This window comes from Ambystoma mexicanum, chromosome 3p (assembly GCF_040938575.1).
Source record: "Ambystoma mexicanum isolate Mex_15411 chromosome 3p, UKY_AmexF1_1, whole genome shotgun sequence".
In the NCBI taxonomy this organism is placed as follows: domain Eukaryota; kingdom Metazoa; phylum Chordata; class Amphibia; order Caudata; family Ambystomatidae; genus Ambystoma; species Ambystoma mexicanum.
The window spans coordinates 909,161,988-909,177,657 of NC_090925.1; the positions used below are offsets into that span (position 1 = coordinate 909,161,988).

A 15,670-nucleotide genomic window follows, 5' to 3' on the forward strand; every position below is an offset into this window, starting at 1 on the left:
CGATTTTTTTTTTTTATGTATTTATTGTATTTAGTTCTTTCAAACTTTTACAATTTCATTTTCATATTCACATGTAGGAAAGATCAATCACAATAAATGTCCACATAAATGTTATTATACAACAACATCTTTAAAACAACCAATACCGTATAAACCTTAAATAGACATTTAATTATAATTTAAAACATAGTTTAATTCATGTCAACTTCTTTCAATTACCTAAGAGACGGCCCTGTACTACTTTCCATACCATATAAGGTGCCAAGTTCTTTACACTTGACTCCGTATTGGAGCAGTAGGCAGGGACGTCATTTCACCAAAATGCCAGGGGTATGGAAGTGACATCACATGACCCTTGACCTCTGATGACATCACAGAAAGTGATGTCATTTGACCCCATTCCGAAGTGTCATTACGGGAAGTGATGGAACATGACCTTTCAGCCCTTTAATGAGTCTAGCAATTATTGTATAGAATTTCAGAAAGAGAAATTATTTGTTATTCCTATTCTTTCTTATTTAGGGTCACTGTTCAAAGTGTTACACTTGTGGAACACCCTGTATTTTTTAAGAGGCCTCAACATAAAGTCCAGTCACTCCAAAAACAAAGAGCCACATGGCACTGGCCACAGCCCAGGAGAAAAAAAAAGAAAAAAATGGGTTTCAAACTTTTTTTTAAGGATAGCAAGGGAGACCACAGGGCTAGCAAGAGAAACCTCAGGTGTCACAGTTGCGACCACTGGTGACCCCCAAATGACATCCCTGGCAGTAGGCCCAAAATGTGCTCAATTTAATAGCCTCATAATCATACACAAGGTTGCCATGGGTAGTCATATAGAGCGACCCTAGGCAATGGCATTCTGTTAGCAGATGTTTAGCAGTTCCACGGTTTTCCGGGATCTTACAGATTCTACAATGCCTCGCTTAGTGTGGTAAATTCCGTTTGACTCCAACACCGAGCGCACAGGAAGCTGATTTGTGCGCATCAGGAGTCGGAACTTGCGGGCGTTTGGGGCTGGCCAAAGTAATAACGCTGCAGTTTCAAATATCTATGTGTCACATGGCACACCTGTGAATATCTGTGTAACTGTGAGAGGTGGTCATAATTCTGTGACCAATCCCACTTCACTAATCTTTGGGTAGAAGCATCCTTAAGTACTTGAAACTCATTGCACCGTTCAAAGTTTGGTTCCCAATTCATCATGGTACACGTCTCCTTAAATAAGCTCACAAATCCAAGCTACAGCACCCACCAATAATTGGCATAGAGGAGACAAATGTGCCTTCAAAAATATGACACCTCTTCGTTTTAACAACAGAGCTCTTAAGCAGACCAGGCCCAGCTCCAAACGTACATACTCAACAGAAGCTGAGCTTGGTAGGCCCAGTAGTTTTCACCAAAATAACCCTTCAACCACATCCAGCCATTTTTTATTCTTTAGAGCGAAGGCCGCTAAACCATATAAAATCGTTGGACAGAACCACTGTTTATATAAAGAGAACAAGTATTTGTAGGAGTCAGTGTAGTCAATACTTCCCAGACTAGGGTTCAATAGATATATATTTACTTTCTTAGCAGTGACAAACATAGTTTCAGTTTTATTTAAGTTTACTGACAAACCCAGCTCGTTAATTGATGATTTCATACCTGTCAGCAGCTGGTCAAAAACCACTAATTCGTCTGCATAGAGCATAGCGACAAGGACAGTATTCCCAATTTTCGGGGGACACTGTGCACTTTTCATCAGCCTGGACAATAAATCAGAGATAAAGATGTTAAAAAAAGCAAGGGCGCTAACATGCACCCTGCTTTACACCCTTATTGATTCTCATGGGCTTTGTGAGAAAACTGAAGGTGTCTCACTCGCTAATCCCTGGAGATCTGTCATCGGGTGGCCAGAACACGGCCATCGCTATTGGGGGTGGACCAGTGGGAGAGGATCACGGGGTTAGGGGTCTTCGGGGAGTTGAAGTGGGGCACCGAATGGTGAGACACGGTACCCCTTCCTTATAACACTTTTTCCCCATCCTACCCCGTAGGATACTTGAAAACTCTACCCCCCCACACTTTTACAACACAACCACTTTCTTACACCGTGACAGACAACGGACTAACACCAGAGCCATTTACCTGACATGTCCCAACACAAGGGAGGGTCAAGCAGAGTTAGGCAATAGCCGATAATTACACACACCTGACTGCCCTTTCCTTTCCCCACAGGGATAAAAGGCAGAGCACAAGTGCACACTTTGAGCAAGGCCAAACGCACAAAGAAGCAGCAATTCCAGGATGGCAGTTCAAACGGAGAAGAAAGGCGGTGAGACCGGAAAGGACGACAACGAGGGAATTACCCTTGCCCTTTTCAACACAGAACCTCGAAGCCTCCGAGAATTGAATTATAAGACCGGGAAATACAGCTGGCGCCTGGTGTGACACAGGGCTCTCCCGCACCGATAACCAAGGCGGGGTGAATCGATTGCACCATGGTACCGTTTTTGACTCCAGAGGCAAGAAACGCTGAGTTCAGCACAGCTGGTGAGTTGGAGGGAACCGATAATAAACCAAACTGTGATGGGTCCAATGTTGCAAGCAGCAATATTGTATGAACAAAGAACTTGTGTATTGAACTTTAAAGAAAACCCAGTAAAGGTCCAGATACAGAGTGGTCCTACGCCATGTGAGCGCTCATTCGAATGACTCTGGCTGGAACCTTTTGTTGCAACTACAAGAACCAAGAGGCCTTGGGGGAGACCGGCGTGAGGTGTCAAAGTGCTCCTACGAGGGTCAAGCAAAACCCCTCGTACCGTCGAAAGTCTGACACAGTGTGTCAAATAATAGATAATTGGCACGACAAAGGTGTATGCTATGAATGCATTTTTACATGTTAGTTTTTAAGGTTTAATAGGTTTTAAAATATGCATTTATTGTAGGTATTAAGTAATTGGAGCTATGAGTATGTTAATACTAAGTATTCTTAATAGTTGTATTAATTTGATATTATATCAGTTTTCAGATAATTTGTTGCCCATCATGCCCGGGTAAGTATCTCAGCCCTAATGGGGTTGGACTGGTAGATGTTAACTGATGTTCCTCCCTTCCTCGTTAGTCAACACAAGAGTGTTATTGCCCAGGAGGCTGTTAAGTGTCATTAGGTCACTGTACATGGATATGCATACATTGTAGATGAAAGTTGTGCTCCATTGATTATGTTCTGCTAGGCCATTATGTGTTTAATGTGGTGTTTTATGAGAAGCTTTTATTATGATGCCATTTTATTAGCAGTTTTAGATTGATGTATTAGACTGATGTTATGTGTTATTCTTTTGGAACTAAATAAATAGATAAATAAAGTGAACTGTGTATTTGGCAAATGTGAACCTGGCTGAGGGATGCTGGCGAATCGGGGTGAACCATGATACACCCGTGAACATTGTGTCGACAAGTGGGAACCTGGCTGAGGTATGTCCACAGTAAATGGTTGTTTAAAAGGACATTGAGACTCTTGAATGTTACAAGTTGCTGATATTTTGAATGAAAGGGTGTAGTGAACCCGACTGAGGGAGGCCCACGTTGCAAGAAGGATCAAAGTCCGGTTGAGGGAGATCCAAGCATGAAGAGAAATCACCCGACGTGAAGATTATTGAAAGGAACTTTATTATTATTTTTTTTTTTAATGGCACCTCTGGCCCTCTGAGACAAGAGACTGTGTGAAAGAGTTGGCCACAGAAGGCCCTGATATTTTGGAAACAAACTGTAAGCTAGTGCTGGTGAAGCCCAGGAGTGTGCTGTGCTCAAGAGACCTGCCTTGTCCCATGATAAAAATGTGGGGAGGGGAGACGCCAGCTATACCATCCTGACTTATTTTGAGAACACTACTTTCTTTTCTTGTAAACATTATCCTACACTATTTTGTAGTATTGCGGTAAGGATTGGCAATAGGTTTTTAGTATGGGCCCTTTATATCTTACTAAGACACCACTAAGACTGTATTATTATTATTTGATGGTGGTAGCTTGCTACCATCTTAAATTTAGATTAGGCATTTATCTCACCCATTGTACAGTTTAATAAACACCCTTAAACTGTGATCACTTGTGCCCATCTTTACTTTGATACCATGCCTTCCTTAAAGCTTCGACAAACTCCCATGCTTGCCCAAGCGTATCTGGGCGGTAGTCTCGGAGTGCAGCACCACAATAATCTTGAGTTACCAACTATGACAACCCACCCCTCTGAGTCTTAGTTTTCTCGAAAGGGTGTTACGATTTACCTGGTTGAATGCCAACCTTAAATCGACAAATGAGAAATACACGGAAGGGTATAGTTGCCCTTTAACCTGGGCAATTATGATATCTAATAACGTTTGGAAAGGATGCAATATGTTATTGTCAGTAACCCAGGACTGTAAGTGTTCCAGTATAAATATTGAAAAGACTTTACCAGTTATGTCAAGGAGAGACAATAAGCGATAATTCTCTGGGAATAGTATATCTCCTGATTTAAAAACTGGTGCCAATATCGATTTTTTCCAAGACCCATGGATCAAACATTCCCTACAGATCTTTTGAAATTGGGCACATAAGAGATTAGCCCAAAGAACGCTGTCACCCTTCAGAATGGATGCAGACAGACCATTAGGCTCTGAGGCCCTGCAGTTTTTCCGATTCAATATATGACTGTAAGGAAAAGGTTATGAAAACAAACAAGAGACCACAAATATTCTCAAGCAGGCAAATACTTTTGGATCCCCTCAGCAGAGTCATTCAGTATAACAGGCTAAGCCAAAGTCAATGGGCTAAAGTCTTATGTGGGATGAAGCACTTCTGGTAGGTAAGTAGAAAAGTCTTTGCACAATGTTTTAGAAGTCTTTGAAGAAAAGAAGAATCAAATGTAGGGCCACAAGCTGTTTAGACTTGTGAGTAGAAGAAGATGCAACCAACTCTACAATGAGAGGTAAGTTCTCTCAGACTTTACAGTACCTTTGCATTGAAGAAAAAGTGCAGCAGATGACTTCTGTTCCTGTGCAGCTCGGCAGATCTCACTGTTCCTGGGCCTCAGTCGTGGGGACAAGAGGGAGGACTTCTGGGGACTCCTGCTCTGCATTGGGATGGTCAACGCTCGCAACCTGCGATCTGTCAAACAAGTGGTACTTCGGCGTTTCAGCTCCTCTGGACTACAGCAAATAGAAACTCAGCAGTTTCTGGCTGTCGAGATGGACTTTCCTTGCTTCTGGGGTCGCGCACTCTGTTGAGGGGGTTCAGGCTCGGTCAGTGCTGCTTCCTGGGAGTCTGGCGGATCTTCCTGGAGCTCTTGGCCAACTTAAAAGCAACACACACAATCTGGTGTTCCTCTCCCTGGCGTTTCGGTTTCCAGCAGCAACTCTGTGGAAATGCAACCAGCTCTGAGAGCATTTCCAGGTGGCTTACTTTGGAGTTGATTGGTCCCACTAACTCAAGGGGAGAAGTCGTCCTTGCAGGGGCTTCTCTGTGGATACAAATTTGGAGTTTCAGCACAGCAGCAGGGCTTCACCGGGCAAAGCAACGGTCCAGGAGTTGCAGCAGGCATCCTCTTCAAGTTCTTCTTCGGTTCCTTCGTCCAGTGGTCGACTCTGCCTTCCAAGCCAAAAGCCTCGCCTTTTATTCAGTTCTCTCCCATTCATTCCTGCCCAGCTGTCAGTCACACAGCAGGGTGGCTGTCTTTGCTGGACAGTCAGCCAGCCAATCGTTACAGATTGCATATGGGTCTACTAGGAGACTAAGCACAGGGAGTTTTGGCCACCTCCCTAACTTCCTGCCTACCCCAGACACCCTGGAGCCAGAGGCAGGCTTCACTCGTGAATCCTGCCAAAGGCAAAGCGAACAATGGAACCAAACGTGGTTTGGCGCGCAGAGTAAATCTCAAGGACCTTGCCACAAAGAAATGGTGAAAAAAGAAGACTGGGGCCCTTTCGACAAAAATGGCACCCTTGGGTGCTTTACTGCAGCTGCAAACGCAGCCCGCGGTAAATGCACACCACCGTAGTTAAAATGAAACCACTGCCACAAGCCATTTAGTGAGTAAAGGAAAACATAAAAATGTTACATCAGAAGCTAGACAAAGGGGATACTAGGTAACCCCTCCAGCACCCTATTGTAAGATAGTGTGTGCGGGGTCTAGAAAGTTACAAAAGCAAGTAAAGTCAATTTCACTTTACTGCTCTTGGAAACAGTAGTTTAGCCAAGAGAAGGTATTTAAACCTTTGGGAAATCTGAAAGACTTCCCTGTGCCACTGCACTGAAGGTGCTGTGAGACACAATGTAAAAAGATGATGCCTATGGAGTTTGCAGACTCCACAACCAAAGAAACTGTTCAAAATCACAGTAAAGGATCTCACTCTGTCCAGGTTAAAAAATCAAGTCCTCAAAATCCAGCAAAGTTGCTGGGGTTCTCTAAGGTGGAGGGAATTAGGACATTTCTGAGAAATCTCTAACATTCACTGAAAAAAAAGACCCTAATTTATTGTGATGGACTGACCCCAAGATAGCTTAATAAGAAACGGAATTTACTTGAAACAAAGTGTTTACATGAAAAAAAAACTATACAAGTTTATAAAGTAAGGTGTATGGTAAGGCGAGAGTTTCCTCTGCCCTCTACCTAGTGAAAAATCTATAGGGATTCAAGAAATCAAATGGAAAATGATATGCATTACTAGCAAAAAGCACTCCACACGGGTTCTGTAGACAGACATAACACTCATCAATTGTTGAAAATCAATGATCCTGTAGGTCGCTGTTCCGAGTCGCTTATCGCTTGATGTGCTTTGCACTCTGAAGTAAACTGCACTGAGAATGGGCGCGTATGGCTGGCTGACATACCCCAGAGCAATCGTGGAGGTGAGGCGAGCGTTGGCGTGCTGCAGCATACTGGGACCTTCTGCGTGCTCTCCCCACCTGTCGCCTCCCCCTGGCGCGGTGCAGAGCATTGCGGTCAGTCTCGTAGGCCGCGAGTAAAGACTCAAGTATGAAACAATACGGCAATGCTTACATTAAAGTTGTAATTTCACTCAAGCAAATACAGCCCACAGACTTGCACTGAGTACCGAGATATACAGATCATAAACTCCAATGAAATCACTTTATTCAGCTCTGAAACTGACCGTCCTTGAACATGAACCCTGAAAGGTAGGAATGGCTGTCAGTAGTAGCTAGCCGGTTTTATTTGGACCTCTGCCCCGCCCCTCCCCATGCCCAACTTACTGAGCTATCCAAACGGCCTCACGTACAATGCTATGCTATCGTACTTTGATCGCAGGTGCACGTGCAGTTTCCTGTACTTTCCACATCATGGCTCTGTTCCCTGAGTTTACTGCAGTTGTTATGCCAAACCCGGCAGCCCGTCTGCGAGTCTCCCACCTTCTCCACGGGCCTCCCTGACTCTCAGTGCTCGCTGGCTGGGTCCTAAAACCTCGTACTGATGGTTCTGATAGTGAAAGTCTCCAGCTGGCACAGGGCCGCTTTCCCAGCACTGCAGCCGGTGGAAAGGCTCAGAGATGTCACTTTATCCACCTGAGTTAGTTTGGATAGGTCGATGTGCAAGGGATGGCCCAGCGGCTCTAAAGAAATGCTAATAATATCAATCATTTTCTTAGCCCTCACCACAAAGTGAATGGTCTCTTGGTGCTAGAATAACAGATGTTATTACCATCTAATTGAATGAAGGCGGTAATGGTTAACGGCCACCGTTAATGGTAACGGTGACCGTTAACCATTACCGCCTTACTACGAGGTCCCTTAGCGGGTTGGTGCTTTAACACCTGCTTTTTGCAGGCGTTAAAAACCAACCCGCTAAGGGACCTCGGAGCTAATTACGGCACCGCAAAATTGCGGTGCCGTAATTAGCGCCTTCCCCATTCCCATAGAGCCCTATGGGGCAGAAATGGGAATGGGGATGGGCAATGGCGGAAGGGGGATTTACCGCCCCACCAACCTTGGAATGGGGCAGTAAATCCCCTTTCTGCCAAGGTGGTGCCGGTATTTTACCGGCATGAGCCATGGCGCTAATAGCGCCATGGCTCACCGCCTTCCGTGTAATGAGGCCCTAGACTTCTGAAAGATGGACATCTGAATGGGGCACATTGGGGGAATGTGGCTCTTAAGTATAGCCCCCATGCCAGTATTTTCAGCAGGTGCTCGACCCATTGAGCTATCTCCCTCATTCATCTTTCATACCATTTTACTTTTACCGATGGATTTGAAGCCGAGGCTGCACTCTGGCCGCATTAAAGTCTCACTTTGCAACAATAACCTAGAAAAGTGCACCCCTGCCACTTAACGCAGGCAGGCAAAGTTGTTAAGAAAAGAGTTTGCAAAGGGGCATAGTTGAAGTGGCGCCTCACCCACCCTGCCTAATGAATACGGGTAAGATCTCCTGACCGCTCGCCACTGCCTACCTTCCTGAACCTGACCTGAATTCTCATTGGTGCAATCTTCCAGAATGTTCCTGAAATTGACCTTCTTCGAAAGGAAAGGCGCATCTTGCAAGAAAAGCACCTTGGAAGTTAGGAAAAGAGATGTTGTCACTGTCCTTGGGTTCAACACATAGGGCTTTTTACACACACAAGCACGCATGCACTCACGCACTCACACACACGCACTTTTGTTTCTCTGGGGGCACTCCGATTGAAAAATGTAACAGAAAAAATGTGTTTCTTGCTGCTTCGCCGCCATGGCTTAAGGACAGACGTTCCGGCGTGCTGCATGTATGATCCCGTAGAATAGTCCTCTGATTACTCACCATTCACATATCTGAGGTTTTGTTTGGTTATTCGTCCATCCCCTCTTCCCACAGAAGTAGACGCTACACAGAATCTGGACAAACAGAAGGCCTCATCCGTTGTCATTCTGCGACTGACCTAGAGATGTCAGTATGTTAGCACTGTCCACTTGCTTCTTCTTCCATATGTAATTTATCATAGTTCTATGCCTAGTCGCAGGGTAGCACTGCTGCACATCGTTCTGTGGGCTCCTTCCTCAATTGTCATAACGTGCCATACTACGACTGGCCTTCAGGTGTCACTGATGCACCGTGTGACAATTCATGTGCCATCCAAAGACATTCTGACTAGGGTGACCAAATTTCCTGGTTTCCCCAGGCGGTTCCGGTATTTAGTGTTCTGTCTCCCTTTCTCAAGATTATGCTCCCATTGGAAACAGCAGTGGTCCTGGTTTTTTGTAGTAAATCTTCATAGCAGGCAGGCAGGCACAATCTCGCACATAAGAAGGGCTGCACTTTACAACTTAAGATAGTGATAGTTTGTGATACATTCATTATAATATGTGTTTCTTTTAACAGTAACACTCAAAACCCCTTCTCTGCCAAATGCTACTGAAGTGTAGTGCCTTGACAGCCACTTTCAAGAGTTAGTCCTACTTTATGTTAGTTGCCCTGTCCAGGTTTTTAACTTTTTTAATCTGGTGACCCTATCTCTGACTGACCTCCTGGAGTCACTGCAGTCCTGTGTGCTTCCTCCCTGTGCATGATCCTATTCTGTCCTATGACTGGCCTCCAGGTGCCACTGCTGCACTAGTTTCTGAATTCTTCTTTTCCTATATGTAATAAAATGCTGTTCTTTGGCTGGCGTTTTGGCGCAGCTAGTTTGCTGTAGATCCTCTAAGCAGCGCGAACTGTTGGCCGCAGCCATCAGGGCGCAGGATTCTATTGACGCCGGCATTTTTCGGCATATAGACCTATAATATATATTTTTAAAACAGAGTTTCGTTTCAAGCTGCACGAGTTGAATACTTACCCTGCAATCATATATATGTGGTTATAGGGTAAGCATTAAATGTAGGACTACAAACGAACTACTGTTTGGTCTTTTGGCTAAGCAATGGCCCTTCAAGTTCAGCAATCTGGGTTCAGATGCCACAGACTGCAGTGACAGTTTGGGCTATTAGGGGTCGCTTGTGACACCTCTAAGCCGAAACTATTGCAATCGAGTGAAGATAAGGAGGAATGACATATGAGGAGGGGCAATGAGTCTTTAGGTGCTGTTTGGTTATGTGTCCATCCATTAAAAATTAAAATATTCACCAGCCGCCACTGGCCCTGTGACTGTCCATTTGGCATTTTGCAGGGGGTGGGGGGCATGCCAACAAAGTTGCAGACCACTGCTCTAGACTAAGGAAAACTGGGTATCTTCTTAATCCAGAGGAGGCTTCTCTCACTCTGGATGTGGATTTGATTGCTCAGTTCTTAATGGGAAAACACAAGGAGGGAATCTTTAACTTAAAAGTTCTTGCTCTTAACTGTTCTTCCAAATGTATACAAAACACAGTTCTTAAATGCCAGCGGGGAGTCCCCCTTCTGCTCTCTCCAACTTACAAATGTGGCGTCAAGTCTGGTTCACTATCGTGCCAGACTTGACTGCAGATCTTAGAATTCCAGAAAATATCTTCTCCATACACTGGGTGCTCAACCGCTTGCTGTGGCTTCTTGCACTTCTCTTTCTTTCTTATATGCTTCACAGACCCCTATGGGCTGTTTCTGGATTTTCCAGACTCATTCCACAGTTTATTCTTCTTTGCAGGTCCCAGACTGCTTCAGATTTTCTCTGGCGCTCCCCAACTTGTTTTGGACCTCAGACACGCAAGTGGGCTTCTTTGGCTTGTGTGAGTCCTTGACACCTATATACTGCTTTGGCGGGCCTCGCCCGACTTCATGCAGGTCCCAGACCCTGGTATGGTCTTTTGGCGGGGCTTCCCCGACTTCATATGGGTGCCGGACCCTGATGTATTGCTTCTGTGGGATCTCTGTCCCTTCTTCACTTAGTGACCAACTGAACAGACCTGGTGTACTCTCCTGCCAGGTACTGTTCCACATGGAAGGTGTCTTAACCTTTGTTTCCGGCTTTAATAGTTATTTTGTTATCCCTTTCTGTTTCCCGGGATATTGGTATATGTCTTTTCCCTGTCTTCGGCCCCCTCCATGTCCCACCAGCTGGCTCCACCCTGTCCCTACTGCTGGGAAATGCTGTTGCAGTCTCCGGTCTGTCCTGGGAGCGGAGCGGGGCTTCACTGTTGCTTCCGTGGTCAGTGTCCTGCTCTCGGCGGCTCTGCAGTAGTAGTTCTCTCTCACATCCTTGACTGTGCAGCTTCTTCAGCATCGCCGGTCGAGCTTTCTCCTTGCCCGACATGTGACAAGGTCCTGCTCCAAGGACATAGCGGAGAGACACTTGTGCCTCCTCAAGAGCATCTTGTCCATTTCTCCACAGGACTCTTGCCACAGAATCAGCATTCCGTTTCTCGCTCCTCCAATGATGGCTTCACAAAGTACATAGTCCTTCTTTGGTTCTTATCGCTGGGGCTGCCTCTAGTAAGCTATACCTCATATGTTGGTTCCGTGGTGGGCTTTAGACTCTCTGGTTGATCTTCTTCATGCCAGTGATTCTATGCCCTCCACCTAGGTACGCATCACTCTTACTCGTCCCAATATGATTGGAGTGAATGGAGTACTCTACTGCACAGAGGTATATAGAGGTGTGGGAGACCACAGGGACTGAGTGGGGTGAGAGGAGTGAGGGGACATACGGCATTCTCCCAAAGCTATCGTCACTGGTCCCATAGAGGGCTTCCATCGCCATGAGATCCAATTGCTGAGTACCACCCGCAGGGGGACTATCGAGTAGCAGCCCCACCCCCCTGGCCTCATGGGAGCAGTGGCAACATCCTGCAATTTGTCACAATACACACCATTTTGCTTTGGTTAAGCAGGTTCAGAATATAACGCAGACATTCATTCACTATCCTATATCCTTACATCCAACAACTTAAAGTTATCACATACAAGGAAAAGGCATGCTGTACAGAAACATGATCACTGAGCCGATACATAACATCGGTAGTTCTGTCCTGCTGGACCATTCCAAGACAGCTCCTGTGAAAATACTGCTTTATTTAGGATGCAAAGAATCAGTGAAAGGCACACTCTGCATTACACAGCAGCTAACTGTTGCGGAATAGGAGCCCCGTTATTAAATTCACTAACCACGTAGCAATAGAGCACAAACCTGGAAAAACCATCCATATACCAAGAAGTATGGAAACAAAAGAAGCACTAAAAAGCAAAAATTCGGCAAATCCGTCAGTAATGTACACAGTCAAACTAGCTTCTACAAAATGGCTGATGCTATAACATAGCCTTCACCATGATGTGTTTCTTACTGCATCACAGTGCAGTTGACGGACAATGGGGCCCATCTACCTAATGATGTAAGAGCTCTTTTAGGCACTTCACAGTGACTATTTTTAGCCTCATTTCGGATCAGCAAAACACGCAGCTAATGACCCACATCACTTTGGCCCGCTTACCAGTTAGGCAGTAGGTAATATGCTGCACATTTTCCCGCTCCTTGAGTGGAACCTGGCATTTCCCCTCCTCCCCCACATCCGATTCCGATATGGGCACGGAGGCCTTCATTTTCTGCCTGCTTTTTACAACTGCAAAAAGTAGGTGGGATTCATCGTAATCCCAGTCACCGTGCTTGTACATTGCGATCGCCATTACTAGACATCGCCACTTGCCCGGGATGGTGATCAACTAGTATTTTTCAGCGAGGGAAGTAAAAGGCACACGAACCAGGTGACTGCTCGATTCAAGTGGACTCCACCATCCCTGCTGAGCAAAAAAGAAAAATACAGTGAACTGCGATAGTGGTCCAGTGGGTATTACCCAAATTGACCTTTTACAATTGACCTTTTGTCCTAAATGACCTAATTATAGTGGTCCTAATTGACCTTCTGCACAATTGACCTTTATATTATTTTAGTTATTTTATATATGTATTGGGTTGATTTTGGACAATAAATAATATAAGGGGATAGGGTGGGGGGTTTTGGATTGGGCAGGGGGTTACGGGGGTTTCCCCCGCATATATGTCTTAATTGACCTTTTAAATTAGATCAATTCTCCTGAGGTCAATTCTCCAGAAGTCAATTGTGAAAAGGTCAATTCGTATACATCCGTCCACTGAGCCAGCTTTAACAGCATGTCTGAATCTTTTAATGTTAAATTGCTGTATGAAATTATCCCCCATGTGTTTCACTTATCCTTCTTACTTTGATTTTTTTACCTCACCCATTAAACTTACACCTTCCCAAGAGGACGGTTGTGAGACTTCACTTTAGCGGCGCGTGGCCAGAAACTGGTGACTAACTCGTGCCAGTGGAACACCCTTGATACCTAGTTCCTGCGCCCTAGTTCCCAATTCTGACCACTGCAGATGGATAGTTGTGTAGGAGGGCGTTATTATACACACTGCTTGCTCTGCAATGGCTGAGCCAGGGTCTATCTCTTTCTCAGATACTCATGCCGCTTAGTTCTCCACACTATTCCCTTCCTAGAGTTCAGTTCAGGGCCTGTCATTTTCTGTGTATCTCATGCACCCTTCAATCCCACATCCCATGGCGTAGACCACTTCCAGGCCTTCCCCTTTTCTGCATGTTGCATGCCCTCCAACCCTCCTTTATACATGACGCTTACATGTGGCAAGCAGCAAATCTCCAGCGGAAGGCAGGGTCTGTGGGTAGAAGCGCAGGCATGTGACAGGCAGGGAGGCGTGCACAGTGTCATCGTCAGCTAACAGATGCACGCACAATCCTTCGCTCATCTTGAACACCTAATGCAAGGGGAAGAAGGGACATGTGACTTGACTGCTGAGGTCCTGATAGCAGCAAGAGCCCTGCTGCAGCCCGGCGTGAACAAGCCCATTTATCGCACTGTTTCTTACCTTAATGGCGCCGTTGACAAGTCCCACGGCCAGCAGAGTCCCTCGCTTGTTAAACTGGCAGCACATTGCTTCTTCGCTGCAATCACTGCAGCAATGCACATATTTAAGTGAAAAAAAGGAGGAACACATTTGGATGAGGCAGGCAAGATGACAGCAAACATACAAAGCTCAGCAGAGAACACAAGCAGCCTTCAGAGAAAGTGTTATGAGTGGACCTGCGGTCCTGCGGTCACCATAGAAAGTAGCCCCTTCCTGGCTAAAGCAAGAGATTGAAGTGCGATACAGCCCAACAGCAGGAGCGCAGCTCATGGAAGGGTACGCGCGTTGTCATGCCAGCTCGATCAGGAGCACTGTTGGGTTTAGGAGGCCCAGTCAGCGCCACCTTAAGGAATCTTGTGGCCTGGGGCACAGACTCCTTTGGGGCCCCCTCTGAACCAAAGAAATTACGGGATACGAAATCTCTGGTCACCGCCCCCACATCGCGATCACAACCCACAGCTTGATATTTTGTCCTGCAACAGTGAAAATATGCACGGGGCTCCCTACCCGTCGTCCTTACCCTCTTCAGACTAGCTGCAATCGGAATAATAAACAAGCAGCATTGGAAGGGCAACATTTTCAGTCCAGGACGAGGGTAGTTGGGTTCAAGCATAGGTACAGGAAACATTTTAGCAACAGCAGCCACGAGAAAGGTGCAGTTCAAATGGAGGGCACAGATAAGAAGCCGTATGAAAAAGACACACATACCCCAGCATAGAGAGAAGACTCAGGTCGGCAGTCTCATTAAAAGTAAAAGTGCTCAAACGTGTAGACAGATTGCGCAGATTGTGGATATAAATTAGAAGCTATGGTTTCAAGAAGTTTTGCTATTAGTCAGCAAACAACAAATGGCTTTGTGGTGTGCAATATATCAATGGTCACAATTATTATATACAATTCAACACTGTAGCCAGTAAAACGATGAGTGAGACTTTTTTTGAAGAGCAGACCCTTAGAACTAAATGGCTCTTAGAGACAGAGGGCCTCATTCCGAGATGACTGCCTCCAATAACGGTACCGAGTCCGCCCTCATTCAATGGGGACTTACCGGTCTAGTCGGACTTTTGCGAGACCGGTAAGTCCCCATTGAAAATACCATTCCCCATTCCCATTTGAGCCCCCATAGGGCTCAATGGGAATGAGGAAGGTGCAAATAATTGTACCGCAATGTGCGGTACCGTTATTTGCTCCCTGGACCCTTTACGGCTCCCGCTAAGGCCGCCTGGTAAAACCAGGCGGCCTTAGCGGGACCCGCAAAGGGACCTCGGAATAGGGCGCAAAGGGATTACCGACACCGATGTCCTTAACGGTGCCCGGTATCCCTTTGCGCCCACCTCGTAATGAGGCCCAGAGTGCCCGATGCTCAGCTAGGTGTAAATTTGCCAAAAATGTCAGATTATGGTTTTACCGACATGTTTGGTAATTAACAACTATTCTGATGGTTTAGGATTTCACTGAGGGAGCACACAATGCACCAGTTCAGGAACATGTGCGCCTGTTGCCAACATTGGCTGGAAACCAACCTGGCAACCACCAGTTCCGCAAACAGGTCGTTTGCATGTGGATTCTGGTGTCACTGCTCCACATTAGTGATAGTGTTAAAGTGTCAGACACATACACTACATCCTTTGGTGGTGGCTCGTTTATTGCACTTTTGCTATTGTAGAGGAGTGCGACCAGAGAATAGAGGTAAGATCATCGACACCCCTCCCAGTCACAGCCTACCTTACACATCCAACTAGACATGTGCCTTTGGACAGGGGAAAATACAACAGATTAACTGCTTCTCAACAAAACAAAAAAACACACAATTATGCCTGATCCTAATTGTGCTGGTTGAAGTAGATATTTTGCACATAATTGAAA

At 45.7% G+C, this 15,670-nt stretch overlaps 1 protein-coding gene across 1 annotated transcript in view; it reads right to left on the reverse strand.

Moving 5' to 3' along the window:
• LOC138581093 (uncharacterized) overlaps positions 1–15,670 on the reverse strand; it is a 300,534-nt gene that overhangs the window by 226,807 nt on the left and 58,057 nt on the right. The window contains exons 2-3 of the mRNA XM_069652168.1: positions 13,766–13,850; positions 13,519–13,654 (exon numbers count right to left, since the gene is read on the reverse strand). Of these exons, the coding sequence (XP_069508269.1) occupies positions 13,519–13,654; positions 13,766–13,850 (221 nt within the window). The remainder of the gene's footprint in view (positions 1–13,518; positions 13,655–13,765; positions 13,851–15,670) is intronic.